Here is a 13,480-nt window from a genome sequence, read left to right on the forward strand (position 1 = left end):
TCTCGCGTAAGCATGATGTGTGCATGAAAATCTGGCCACAAGCATTTTCCACAACGACTTCCATTTTTTAGCGTCTTTAGCTAGACAAAATTTAAATAAATTAATAAATCTAGATCTACATCTAACTCACATAACTATGGCAGAAACAAAAATAGAACGGTAAGTATTATCTGTATCTATTAGAGAACTTGTAGACCTAGTAAAATGTAATAAACTAAACTTAGATCTAAATGCATTTGTTTGTTTTTATCATAACAAAAATGACGTGTTTCAAACAAGGATCTAAAAAACATAACAAGTCTACAAGATCTTGACCTACCAAATATCGATAGACTATAAGTATCTTAGAGTATCTATACTATAAGTGTATAAGTATAGATAATAGACTATAGTATGTCTATAGAGATCTAGATTTAACCAGATGTAGTTCTAGGTCTAGATCTAGATTTAGAAGATTTAGACGTAGTATACTAGGGAGGGGAAATAAAAAATTGATCTTTGAAAAAACAATTTTTCGTTAGTACATCATTAAAATACTTTTATCGAACTTTCCAATGGTGTTTAAATTATGACTGTATGTCTAATAGTTAGAAAGTTATGAATTTTTTTTTGTCGTTTTGGCCTAACATTGTTGCCATGGAACAAAAGAGATGAGTCATCATGAGAGCGTCTCTCTCGCTAAGCCAGCGAGACACACCCCCCGCTCAAAAAGTTAAAAAGTTGGAATTGAGTTTCGTAGAGGATAAATCTACTTATTAAATAAGAAATTTAATAGTAGATTTAGTATTCATAGTGAATTTCTAGCTCACAAATCTAATTTCATTTATATTTATGAACTTTACTTGTTTAAAATGTAAATATTGATGTAATAAACAAATTATCGGGTCTAGATCTACAAGAATTGTCAGAGAGGCGGGGACAAAATGGCGGCGTTCTGATGGCAGAAAATAACAAAATATTTAAAAAGTGGGATCAAAATCGTCTGAAACAATTATTTTTCAAATGCGCTTTATAATTCATGCGACGACGATTAATACATAAAATCTATTTGAATATATCCAGAATATTAGGCCTTACATGGCCTCCAGTGGTTTTACATTGATGACGAAATTTTCTTATCAAAATTCAGTAAATTCTGAAAAACCCATAGCCCCCAATGGTAAACCGTATTTTCAAGTTTGTGAGCGATGCGACGGAGATATCGAGATAAAACTTGGCAGAATTATAGCCAGGCATGATATCTACCATAGGAAAAAAAATGAATCATTGATCATTTTCCTGGACCATGCATTGCTAAAAACAAAAAATGAGTATTTTTTATAATAAAAGTAAAAATGACAAATAACTTTTAAAAAAAAGCCGTAATTAAGCTTTATATAGGCCATGGTCTAAAGTAATCGATAACACAAGTTTAAAACTTCTCTTATTTCATTCAAAAGTGTACTAAATTTGCAAGTGTGGTTTATGTGAAAAAAAGTCAAAAACGCAATCTCAAGTTTATCGGTCATTTTTTACTTTCACACTTCCGCGTTTTTTCGCCTAACTAAGTATACTATAAGTGTAGACTGTACTACACTGTAGTGTAGATTCTATGAACTTCAAACTTTTGACACAATTGAGGTCCAATCAGAAATGAAACATGAGCAATCCCAGCAATTCTAGTCACTCTGTCTCTAGTTCTAGATCTACTTCTAGAGTCTAGACTATCAATTTAGATTTAAAACATATTATATTATTAATATTAACATCTAGCTGTATAATAACTGTATAATAATATACATTAAAGTGCGAAGTAAGCCTGCATGCAGCCATTTCCATGTTTGAATTTTATAGCTTTGCAATGGTCTGACCTAAAAAAAAAAACGATGGTATCTATCATGAATTCCTCTCCTTTTATCTATAAAAACAGATACTATTTAATGTACCACTACTATACTTAGCCCCCCCCCCCACCCCCCTTCCCTTATTAGTAATGGAAGGCTCAAGCGGATCAAAGAAAATATATGTAAAACATGTTTTAATTTTTAATTTCCCCTAGGAAGTCATTTTCTTTTTACAGTGCAAGAGCATCACCCATTGCCACCTTTCCAATGCTCCACATCTTCACTCACATCTTGTAACTGGCATCACACCAGGGTAGTTAGACACAACATTGTTACGTGTAGCTGGCCATGCTAGAAATGAAAAAAAAAAAGCCTCTTTCGAGAATAATTTAGAAGGAGAGGGAGTGAAGGAAGAGTGATAGGTGATCTTCACTCTTTTAACATGTTGAGTGGACAAGGGGGAAGGGGAGCGTCTATGCCTTCTTCTGATTACAATACCTAGCCCTGGTCCACTCTTCTAACAGGCTCTGTGTATTGCTTGACACCAGCCCCTGTTAGACACAACATGCTTTACTGTACCTGGTCAATCGATAATTGTATACACTAGTATTGCTCAGGTTAGACACAACAGTCTACTCTTAGCTCTCCTGTGTTGAACATCTCAGTGTGAAAAAATGACATCACACATATAGATCTATAAAAAAAAAAATCTATATTATGATATATATAGATTATTATAGATATAGAGATCTAGCAGACCTGCCTACCTAAAAAAAAGTCTAAATGTGTAAGTTAGGCCAGGAAAACAAAATCAAATCTTGAGTCATGAGAATGTAACAGTTGTGTGTTCTCTCTCTCAGTCTAATTCTCTTATCTTATGAAATACAAAGCTACTTCAGAAAAGAAGACGATTACGTCCTACGCCTGTTTCTAGGTCAATTTAGTCATGCAATTTAATGAATTAAAAATTCTACCAAGTCTGGCTGACTCAGACAACCCATTCCATGCTCTAATAGGAAAGGAGCATTTGACAAATTTGTCCTAGCATATGGAACAAGTTATTTGCCTAATGATCTAATGAATTGTGATGTTTTTTTTTTAATCTTGTCAAATGTGTTTCTAAGCAATTTTTAATTTATGAGGAAATAATTAATTTAATGCATAACAGCATTGGTGTCATACAGTTATTTTCAACATAAAAATAGCTTGCTTTCTGATAACAATTTTTTTCTTATAATATAGTTCACTTTGAAACTCTTTGTTGAGCCTGCATTGATTTTGATTTTAAATAGTCTTAGACGTATCAAACTCATTAAACCTTCATAATTTTGTTAACTTTCTGTGACAATATTTAGGCCAAGATCTAGGTCAAGATCTCGTTCTCCAGTTCGTAGATCTCGGTCAAGATCCCCCAGAAGAAACAGAAGTGACCGCCCAAGACCATTTACTGGAGGCAGACGTATAGTTGTTCGTAACATTCCTTATGAAATCAGATGGCAGGAACTTAAAGACATGTTTAGAAAAGACAGTGAGTTTTTTTTTTATCCTCCTTTAAATGTATATTATATGTATATTTATTGCAACTTGTGTTTTTTTATTGACATCCTGTTTTCTTGTTTAAACAACTTAAGCAATTTTGTAACAACAGTCACCTAGAAAGGCAAATGTTTTTGAAAGTTGCTACATTGGTGCGTTGTCAAAATTTACATTGAAACTTTTTTTTTTTTTTTTTTTAGTTGGAGATGTCACATATGTGGAAATGTTGGAAACACCAGATGGTAAATCAAAGGGTGTTGCGTAAGCATTTTTATTTCATTATTTGTATTTCTTATCCATCTTGCACCATTTTTTTGTATGACCTAACTTTCCTGAAAAATAGAAAATAGTATAATTTGATTAGAAATGTTTAAAAATCCTACATCAATCTATGTGGTTTAAAGTTGAGGTAATATTAAAATGTTTTTCAATCTAGTGCATAATTATTGGAAACTGACTTAAGATTACCTTTTTATTATATATAAACATAATTCTCTCCTATTTAATGTCAAATTTAACGCACCCATTTTTTGAAGACAAAATGAAAATAATTTACTACTACTATAAAATTGTTTGCGCTATATATCTACTTATTTATTATATATATATTTGTACTTTCTAGAGTGGTGGAGTTCCGAGATCCAGATCATGCCAAAAAAGCAATTGAAGAATATCACCAGAAAAAAATCAAAGATCGAGCTATTATAGTTAGAGAGGTAGCATCTAAGTCCTAAATTCTGTATTAGTAGTTTTGCTAGATAAGTTCAAAGTAAAGAAAAAGTGTTAGTTTTTGAGTCATTTGTTTTATAACAAATATGTAATGATTTTTCAATAGATTTAGAATATACATACTTTATATTCATTAAAAATAATATAATTCTCATATATTAACTCTTTCATCACATTTCAATTTCAAAGGAACGAGAAAAGGACCGCCAAGAATTTATGCAACATCAAAACATGCGTGAAAGAGGTGGAATGGATTCTGGCATGGGATGCCCTCCTGGAATGGGACCAGTTGGTATGGGTGGTGGTGCTGGTGGCGGCTTAGGTCCAGTTGGTTTGCCCCCTGGCATCAATCCACAGATTCTTCAACAGCTAGGAATTGAGCCACCAATAACAAACACTGTATTTGTTGCTAATGTGAGTCATTTTGAAAATTGAATGAACTAAGTTTTTTTTTTGGATTAAGTTTAAGTTGCAATATAACTAGAATAACAAAAGCAATAAATATGTTTGTTTAATACCTTAAATCTGACAGCCCTTAACCCCTGAAATTGTCCTATATATATTCCTGAGCACATATTCCCCCGTCTTTCAAGGTCTGAATGATTTTTGTTATCAATTGATCGATCTCTCAGTCTCTTTCTATTGATTTCTTAATAAAATTCAGACCCCTAAGAGTCTGACTTGACTAAAGTATTTAGCAACTTTATATAAACCTAAACATACTTTTATGTGCCTGGTAAAAGTTTATTGCAAAGTTTCAGAAATTTTTCATGTAAATCAATGTCTATTCAATACAAACATACATGGACAGACATTTGCAACTCTAAACAAATGCTTTAATTAAAATTGGTTGGTTACTTTTACATTTTGGCACATGTTTTCATGAAATGGCAATAACTGAAAAATAGTTTCAGTGGCATAGCACTATTTTCAAAATTGAAAAAAAAAGTGGTATTGCAGTATGGTAGTTTTAATATTAGAAAACCCATTTTATTTCAAAAATTTATTTTTTTTCTGACTTAGTTGGATTATAAAGTAACTTGGTGGAAATTAAAAGATGTCTTTAAACTGGCTGGAAATGTAATCAAGGCTGAAATCAAAGAAGATAAAAATGGAAAATCAAGAGGAATGGGAGTAGTTGTATTTGAACATCCAATGGAAGCAGTGCAGGCAGTCTGTATCCTTTACAAAGTGTGGTGGATGTTCCAAACAAGGAAAAAGCATAATTATGAAGTCCTTATATACAAATATATTATGTCCGTTACTTAAATATAAATTTCATAAAATGAACCTTAATTTAAATAGCTATGTTTAATGGACAAGTTTTATATGAGAGAAACATGATTGTCAGGATTGATAAAGGAAGAGAACCGGAGAAACCAAAATTACCAAGTAAGTCCATATATTTTGCTAAGTTAATGGAATTTATTTTTAAACTACAAAAGTATTGTTGTGTATGTGGAAAAGGGGGTCAAAATGTATTTGTCATTCTTTGTGTTTTTTTTTTTTTTTAAGGTGGCCTAAAGTCTATTGGCATGGGCCTTGGTTCAGGCGGTCAGCCTTTGACTAACATAGCACAGTTGGGAAGTAAGTTGTTACATTTAAAAAATTTAGTATACATATTTGCCGCTCGGCAGACGACCTGATTACATTGCGACATAATCAGCATTTGTTTTCTATTATTCCTTTCATATTGTGTATTGTGATTCAGGGAATAAAAGTGTTTCTAGTTTTATGGATTATTTTATTAGTGTGCATGTTAAAAACCAGTGTTTCAGTGGATAGCATAAATAATATGATCATCAATGAATCTATGTACACATCTGCCATCTTGGAAACAAATGGCCTATACATTACAAACCGCCATGAGCCCATCAACACACAGACAAAGCGAAACAAACGAGGCTGTAGAGGAGGAGACAAAAGCATTAAAAGAGGACAAAGGTTCTATCTGCCTCATATTGTCTTGGGCAATGTTAGATCACTAAATAACAAAATGGTCGAACTTGATTGTTGCTGCAGACATTTCTACCGTGAAGGCTCACTAAAACATGGCTAGATGAAATTATTCCCGACGCATCAGTAGACTTGGATGCATTTCTTTTATACAGATCAGGCAGAACAACAGATAGTGGCAAAACAAGAGGAGGAGGACTGGCCATTTATGTCAGTAAACAGTACTGTTGTGTCAACAATATTTCAATCAAAACTAAAGTGTGTACGACCGATATTGAACTACTATGTAACAATCTCAGGTTATACTACCTGCCGAGAGAGTTTACACAATTTTACGTCATACTTGTGCATATACCACCCACAGCCAACACAGAGAAAGCAACAAAACATATACTAGACATTTACTATAATTGAGACAAAATGTTCTGATGCTGCCCGACTAGTTATGGGAGATTTCAATCATCTTTCGTTAGCTCAACACTTGCCAACATATACTCAATATGTTAATTGTCCCACACGGCACGATAAAACCTTGGGCATGTGTTATATCAACATAAAAATGGCCTACACATCTCGATCGTTATTTCTCTTCGGAGAGTCGGACCACACAATGATCCATCTTACACCCACTTACAAACCGGTTTTAAAAACAACAAAACCCGAAGCACAGTCCATCCAGTCATGCTCTGACGACGCTGTTTTACAGCTACAAAGATGTCTGGGGCAAACAGATTGGGACATGTTTGTAAACAACTGCCCAGACAGATGAACTTACCACAACTGTTAATTCGTACATCCTGTTCTGTGAAAACATGATAGTACCAAAGAAGAAAATTAAAACATTCAGTAATAATAGACCCTAGATGACTAACATTAAAAATTAACATTCTCTCGTCATCGAGAAGTACATAGAAGTCTATTTATAAAGCGCTGGTTATGAGTATCTATGTGTTTTTCGTGTGTGAATGTCGTTCGTATGTGCATCTATATTGTTATTGCACAGTAGTTATGCTGAGGTTGTCAATTGTAGTCAAACTGAATTTCCATTTGATTGGATCAATAAAAGTTATCTATCTTATCTTATCTAAATACAGTTGTCTGTTCTTGTTCTTCTGTTCATTGAAATACACCTTCTATTAAGTTGATTATCAAAAGAAAAATGTGTGCTGTATAGTAATTTTTATTGTTTTAAGCATTTTTTTTTTTCTTTTTGTTTTATTTCTTTTTTTCAGTTATATTGCTTTCATGTGTTAGTGTGGCTAACCAAACTTCATGTTTGCCATTCTATTGAATTTAAGAAAGCATTATACATCTAAATGCTAGCAAATATTAATTTTTCAGTGTCAGACAACATATCTATTTTCTTTTCCCCGTTTTTTTTCCCTGAATCTATATGGTGTATTCTACAACTTATCAGAAAGCTCTTTTTTTTTCTTACAGCACTGAAGGTTTTTTTGACAAATTGCTATTGTTTTTTTTTTAAGTCTTTAATATTTTGATTGCATTATAGAGAAAAATTAGGCATCCCCTCTATTTTCTTTTAATTTTCAATTCTTCAGCATTCTGAGGCCTACGTTAGTAAAGTTTGTATTTTTTAAGCAAATATTTAATTATTTATTTTTTATTCAGGTAGTAAAATTAGAATTTAGTTACATGTAGATATTATTTTTGCTCAAGAAAGAAGGAATTAAAATATTCCCATAGTTGTTGGTGGTAGTTTATTATGTAAGGTGTCCTTTTTTGTTTTAGATGGAGGAATGGATCCTTACTACAAACAAGGTATGTTCTTTATTTTTAATGGGAGAATCAGTTTTGTATGACTAACCCTAATTGAAGTTTGGTTAGCTTATTCTTGGAACAATTTTATGTTGCTGTGTCTGTGACATTATTGTTTTCACACAATTTCTGGTTACAGATGCTTTATGTTATAGCGCATTGTTTGTTTTTGTTTTGTTTCAGATCTGGGTCTAGGGGGTGGTGGAGGCTTAATGGGAATGGGTGGTTCAGGACTTGGCCTTTTGGGTTCTGGAATGGGAGGACCTGACCTAGGTCTAGGTGGTCTTGGTGGCCTTGGGGGATTAGGAGGAATGGGTATGGGTCTTGGCTCTGGATCTGGGTCTGGTGGAATGGGACTAGGTGGTCTTGGTGGTTCAGATATTGGGATTGGTGGGGGTTCCAAGATGGGCATGTCTGACAATTATTCCAATAGTTATGCTAACATGGGCAGTTCCAGCTTTAATGGCAACAGCAGTTTGTCAGGTCTAGGAGGGTTAGGCCCAAGCCTGAGTACTTTGTCAGCAGGTCTAGGTGGACTGGGTGGGACAGGTGACAGGTTAGGTCTTGGTGGTACTGACAGGATGGGCCTGGACAGTATGGGACTGGGTAGAGACAGAATGGGAATAGATAGGATGGGTGTTATGAATGATAGGATGGGAGGATTGGGGGATAGAATAGGAGTATTAGGGGATAGAATGGGAGGAATGGATAGAATGGGAGATAAAATGAGGGATAACTATGGTGGAGGAAGTGGACGGGAATTAAGAGACATGCGAGAAGATGGCGGAAGAAGAACCACACGTCCTGACAACTGCACAATCATGGTTAAAAATGTAAGTTTTTTTTTTCTTTTTAATTTATATCAAAGATAAGCTTTCTAGATTTAAGGATTACAACTATAAAGTTTTATTGTTCTACAATATTCCAAAAAGCTTATGGAAAATTCATTGACAATATGGATTTTTCATCTTTTCTCTTCAGTTACCATACAGTGTGAATTGGCAAACATTGAAAGAGCATTTCCGTGATGCAGGTATGAGATCTTGTCATAAAAATATTAATACACTTATAAACTTTTACAGAGTATAAAATATTTATGACTAATTGGATTATATTTTGAAGGTGATGTGAAGTTTGCTGAAATTGTTATGGATAAAGGAAGATCTACTGGAGTTGGTTATGTAAGGTTCAGTAATGAAATTGATGCACAAAGAGCTATAAGTATCCTTTTTTTAGAAGTCAATAGCTCCTATTTCCTGTTAGGAAAAAATCCTTGTCATACCATAAGCATAGAGAAATAACTGGGAATAAAAAAGAATCCTTAAAAATAAATGAAAAAAAAATTAAGTTCTAATACTAATAAATAAACAAACAACTTTAAAAAATAGAACACGATATATCTAGTATTAAAAAATAAATACTGTTAATAACTTTATAATATAAAAAAGCTTTAAAAATACTAATTTTTCCAGGTGAGGGCTTTTAAACTGGGGTTATGTACTTATAGAATTTTCAAAAGAATCTTTCCGATTCTACTATAAATAGAATCAGTAATCTCCTAAATGATTTGTAATCACACTCGCAACAAGATTGGAAGAAATTTTATTAGAAAAGTTTAAAACATACATATTGAAAAGGGGATTTTAGAAACGTACTACTGATTAGGACAAAAGAAAATGTTCCTGACTGCAGGAGGAGTTAATGGGTTAAAATTAGTTTTTTCTACTTAGAATGTTAATTTGAGTAAAAATTAATTTGATAACTACGAGGTTCATTGCCTTAACTAACTAAAAGGTTTGAAAAACAAATCCAGAATGGAAAGACGAAATATTGATGTTTCTCTTCATCGGAACTGATTGCTATCCAGTGAGTAACAGCAGATAAGGTTTAAATTGGCTGAAGTTGTTCATTGTTTTGATAAAGGAGGATGGCAACAGTATTTAGGAACACGTTTTTAGTTGATTTGTCTGCTGATTTTGTGACTCCATAGTGAGTTCAACTTCCCTATAAGTTTGTCTAGTTGTCAGTTTATCTCTCACTTCAGTTTGTAATTTTTTAAAATGTGAACTTTTTAAGACATAACATGAATAGTAGAGGTTATACATTTGGCTGCCACAACAATGGATATTTTATTTGTTGTCTTCTGCGCTCCTGGTGGTGTTGACTGGCACATATTACACACGTCTTTTGGCATTTTAAAACTAAAATATCCATCTGTTCAAATGGACAGTATTATGTTTATGTAGTGTTTTGAATGTATTATAGAAAGTGGGACCATTGTCTTGCTGTAAATATTGTGTATTCAGTAAAATTTTTTTATTACTTAAAAACTTTGGTAGACTTTCCTTAAAGCTGCCCTTATAGATCTAAATTTCTGTCATTTAAGAATATTTAGTTGTTTTATTTAATGGATATCTTAACGTTATCACCTAATGTTGTCTTATGTTTTCTTTTTTTTTTAATGATGCTCACACAGTGATTGGTCTCTACCTCAGCTTTGTCGCTGTGAGAGATACTATTGGTTTGAATACAAACATCACAATATTTTTTATTATGTACTGAATTCAGTTTTAGTTTTCTTGTTATGTGGTCACTTGTTTGTCATTGCATGTACATTGATCAATAAAGTGTGGTCATTTTATGGACATATAGTTGTCATATGCTTTGTTTATTTCATGATGTTTCATTGTCTGATTGCCTTTATATAGTCAAGTGATGAAGTCTGGTTTAAATGAAATATCTTTGTACGTCTTGTTTCCAAGTTCTTAATTATAATTTTTACCATTCAAGTGAATTTTTGTGTGCTAAAGGACCTGTCGAAGAGTTTCCTGTCTCTACATGAACTTCAATTCGATGGATTGCTTAGATGCATTTACCATTGAATGTTCTCCCTACCTACAACTATAGTACTCATTTACAGTGGTCACTGTTGAAACGTGGAAAACAATGATTTATGTTTTAAGTAAAATGAGTTTGATCATAAATTTCCCAAGAGATTTAAATACATTTAAAAACAAAAACTTGGTATTCAAAATTGTTATATTTTATGCATTTGCAAAGTTGTTCAAATGATATTGAACAAATGATTTTTGTCTTTTCATGGTTAGCTTCATTGGTAACTGATATTGGAACATGAAAGTATTAATGCCTTGCTTTTAAATGTGAGCAGATGAATAGCACATTCAGTCAGGACCATATACTTGTTATTTGATTTGGTATTAGAACCATCTTATCTACATAATAAAACCTTCCATAGCAAGTGAAACTAAAAAAAAAATTAATATTTGTTTTCATGACACACAAGTGAGTTTTGAAAATCTACTTCTTATTGGGAGTGGTCTTAGGGATGATTGTGGGTTATCAATGCTGTTGCAATTGTTTTTCAATGCATTTACTGCTCAAAACATTAACATTTTTGTTGTGATAGTGCCAGATATTATCTTGCTTGAATCTTTTCACTAGTGGAAGCATTTTAAATGATTTAATACGGTATTGAAGTTTGGGTTAGTAAGCATGGATGGAACTGGTCATTCATTGAATCTGAGAACTTTGGTAGCAACCAGAGAAAGGTAAGCTGTCACTTGCAGAGCTTTTTTGAGTTCTCTTTTTGACTTGTTACTTTTGTTAAATGTATTTTATACTGAACATCACTAGAGCTGCCTCAGGATGATTCCAATGAAATTAGTTGAAGTTTATGATGAGGTGTTAAGTCTTGACGTGTTCTGAAGTTGTGATCTGGAAATTAAAACAAGTTAGCCTTTGAGACATTTTCTTGTGAGACCTTTATCTATGATCTCGTCATGATTGCAAGCAGAGTTTCACCATTGTCCTAAAGAAATGTCTTCTTCTTTCATTGAGTTGCTGCTCTAGTTGAAGGTTTGTTGGACAGAACATCAGTTGTAAGTATGCATTGTTTTGAAACTGGGTATTCAAAATCTCATCTTTGCATTTGTTTAATTTTGTTCCTAATGATATGGATGCTGGTGGAAGGCTAGATTTAACATGGACCCTATTTTTCTTATGAGACATTTATGTGCTCCAGCTCTTCAGTTAGTTTTTTATTTAAATGAGGCCGGGAAACAAATGTTAATGAAGACTTTTAGCTAATGAATTATCTATCATAGTGGTTTGCACACTTAGTTTACTGATAAATTAATGACATTTTCCTAATTATCTTTTTTTTTTTTTTTTTTTTTCAATTTTTAAAAATTTGTAAACTAATAAACAAATATTTATTTTCGATGGAAGTACATTGCAACTGTTTATTAATTAATGCCTGCAAATTTATTACAGGTAAAAATGGTTGGTATAAAAGTATCCTGGTGTCCCTCCATGTATTGAGTTTGTAAATGTAAGTTTACCTCCAGACATTTTTTCTTTAGTAGAAAGGTATTGCTGTATTAAATGTCATGCAAACAAAGCATTATTAGATCTTGTTATTTTTTAATGTCTGCAAGGCAGCTGAAGTAAAATTTAAAAAAACAACAACAGTTTATGGCCAGTGTAAAGTCTAATACCTATATATACTTTCAATATTTTTTTCTACAGGTGACATTCAAACATCAATGACACAAGATCTATGAGAACAGTTTCCAGGATCGTCACAATAGATTGGCGATTACTTCGTCAGACCAGGTATGCAAGGCTTGAAAACTAAAGACACTTAAACTTGTATACCTCAAAATTTTACATTTAAAAAAGCTACAGCAACTTCACAATTTGAGTATGTATGTAAAATGTGTGGGACACTACTTGGCAGTATTATTATGTTGCATGTTTTGATGTTTCAGAAATGAGCCCATTCAGTCTATTGGCCTGACAATAATTTAGTTAGGATTTCAGTACACACATTAATATTCAAAACTTACTAGTTATTGTCTATGGACTGCACACAAATCTAATGATCATTATTTGACATGTTAAACTAAGTGGTTTAGAAAACCTTGTATTTTGAATAAGCTTGTTTACAGAAATGTAAATTTTGTCTAGTTTTAATAACATAATTTTTCTTTCCAACAATTTATTCATCCTTATTTCTTTCATCACTTCAAATATTTATTTTTTTTATTTTTTCCAGATGCTACAAGCAAATACTGAAAAATTGCTGTCAGTGACATCAGTGGGCCACAACATTTTGGCTATCATTTGACAGGTAAGTTTAGTTTACACACAAACACTTAACTGAGAGTGTTAGAATTAAAACTACTAAAAATGAAGTGTTACAACTGTGCTGAACTCAGATTTGTTTTAGAGCAGGAAGGACTACTACTCCTGTAATGCTCTGGCTAGAAACTAGGCTGTAAAGCATAATGCCTTGTAGCCTCCATTCTGATACAGATCTAGTAATCTTCCAGATACTTTCCCTCTGAACTCTTGAGTCAGGAACTCCCATGCAAGATATGTTCCATGGACTCTCTAGTGATGGCATCAGGAGTCATAGTTCAGATGAAACCGTGCAGAGTATCATTGTGCAATTATCCAATGTTCTGCTCTCCCTAGCAGCCATCATGGATCAATGATGAAAATGCTTCCAGACACCTCAGGCTCTGTCGCAGGCCTTCCAGGATCTATGCCTCTTCTAGTTTGCATACTCTCAGATTTGTGTGGGAGATTAAACCAACTAGGTGTGAGAGGGTTCAATGCATAAAAACCACAACTCC

General features: G+C 33.0%; 1 protein-coding gene across 3 annotated transcripts in view; it reads left to right on the top strand.

Annotated features, from left to right (window-relative positions):
- Nucleotides 1–13,480, top strand: part of LOC106054596 (myelin expression factor 2-like) — a 16,951-nt gene continuing 3,471 nt past the window's right edge. Inside the window, exons 1-16 of one of the 3 annotated variants that reach the window (XR_008776236.1) lie at nt 1–159; nt 3,179–3,351; nt 3,560–3,620; nt 3,982–4,075; nt 4,278–4,502; nt 5,112–5,265; nt 5,394–5,480; nt 5,604–5,675; nt 7,794–7,823; nt 8,004–8,653; nt 8,802–8,853; nt 8,943–9,041; nt 9,615–9,686; nt 12,114–12,171; nt 12,369–12,455; nt 12,898–12,972. Coding sequence is in view for 2 of the 3 variants with exons in the window: in XM_056018197.1 (XP_055874172.1) it covers nt 137–159; nt 3,179–3,351; nt 3,560–3,620; nt 3,982–4,075; nt 4,278–4,502; nt 5,112–5,265; nt 5,394–5,480; nt 5,604–5,675; nt 7,794–7,823; nt 8,004–8,653; nt 8,802–8,853; nt 8,943–9,041; nt 9,615–9,676 (1,782 nt within the window). In the remaining variant the exon portion in view is untranslated. Of the gene's footprint in view, nt 160–3,178; nt 3,352–3,559; nt 3,621–3,981; nt 4,076–4,277; nt 4,503–5,111; nt 5,266–5,393; nt 5,481–5,603; nt 5,676–7,793; nt 7,824–8,003; nt 8,654–8,801; nt 8,854–8,942; nt 9,042–9,614; nt 10,475–12,113; nt 12,172–12,368; nt 12,456–12,897; nt 12,973–13,480 lie in introns of those variants that run through there. The other 2 variants (XM_056018197.1, XM_056018198.1) reach the window with 2 other exon arrangements.

Source organism: Biomphalaria glabrata, chromosome 1 (assembly GCF_947242115.1).
Source record: "Biomphalaria glabrata chromosome 1, xgBioGlab47.1, whole genome shotgun sequence".
NCBI lineage: Eukaryota > Metazoa > Mollusca > Gastropoda > Planorbidae > Biomphalaria > Biomphalaria glabrata.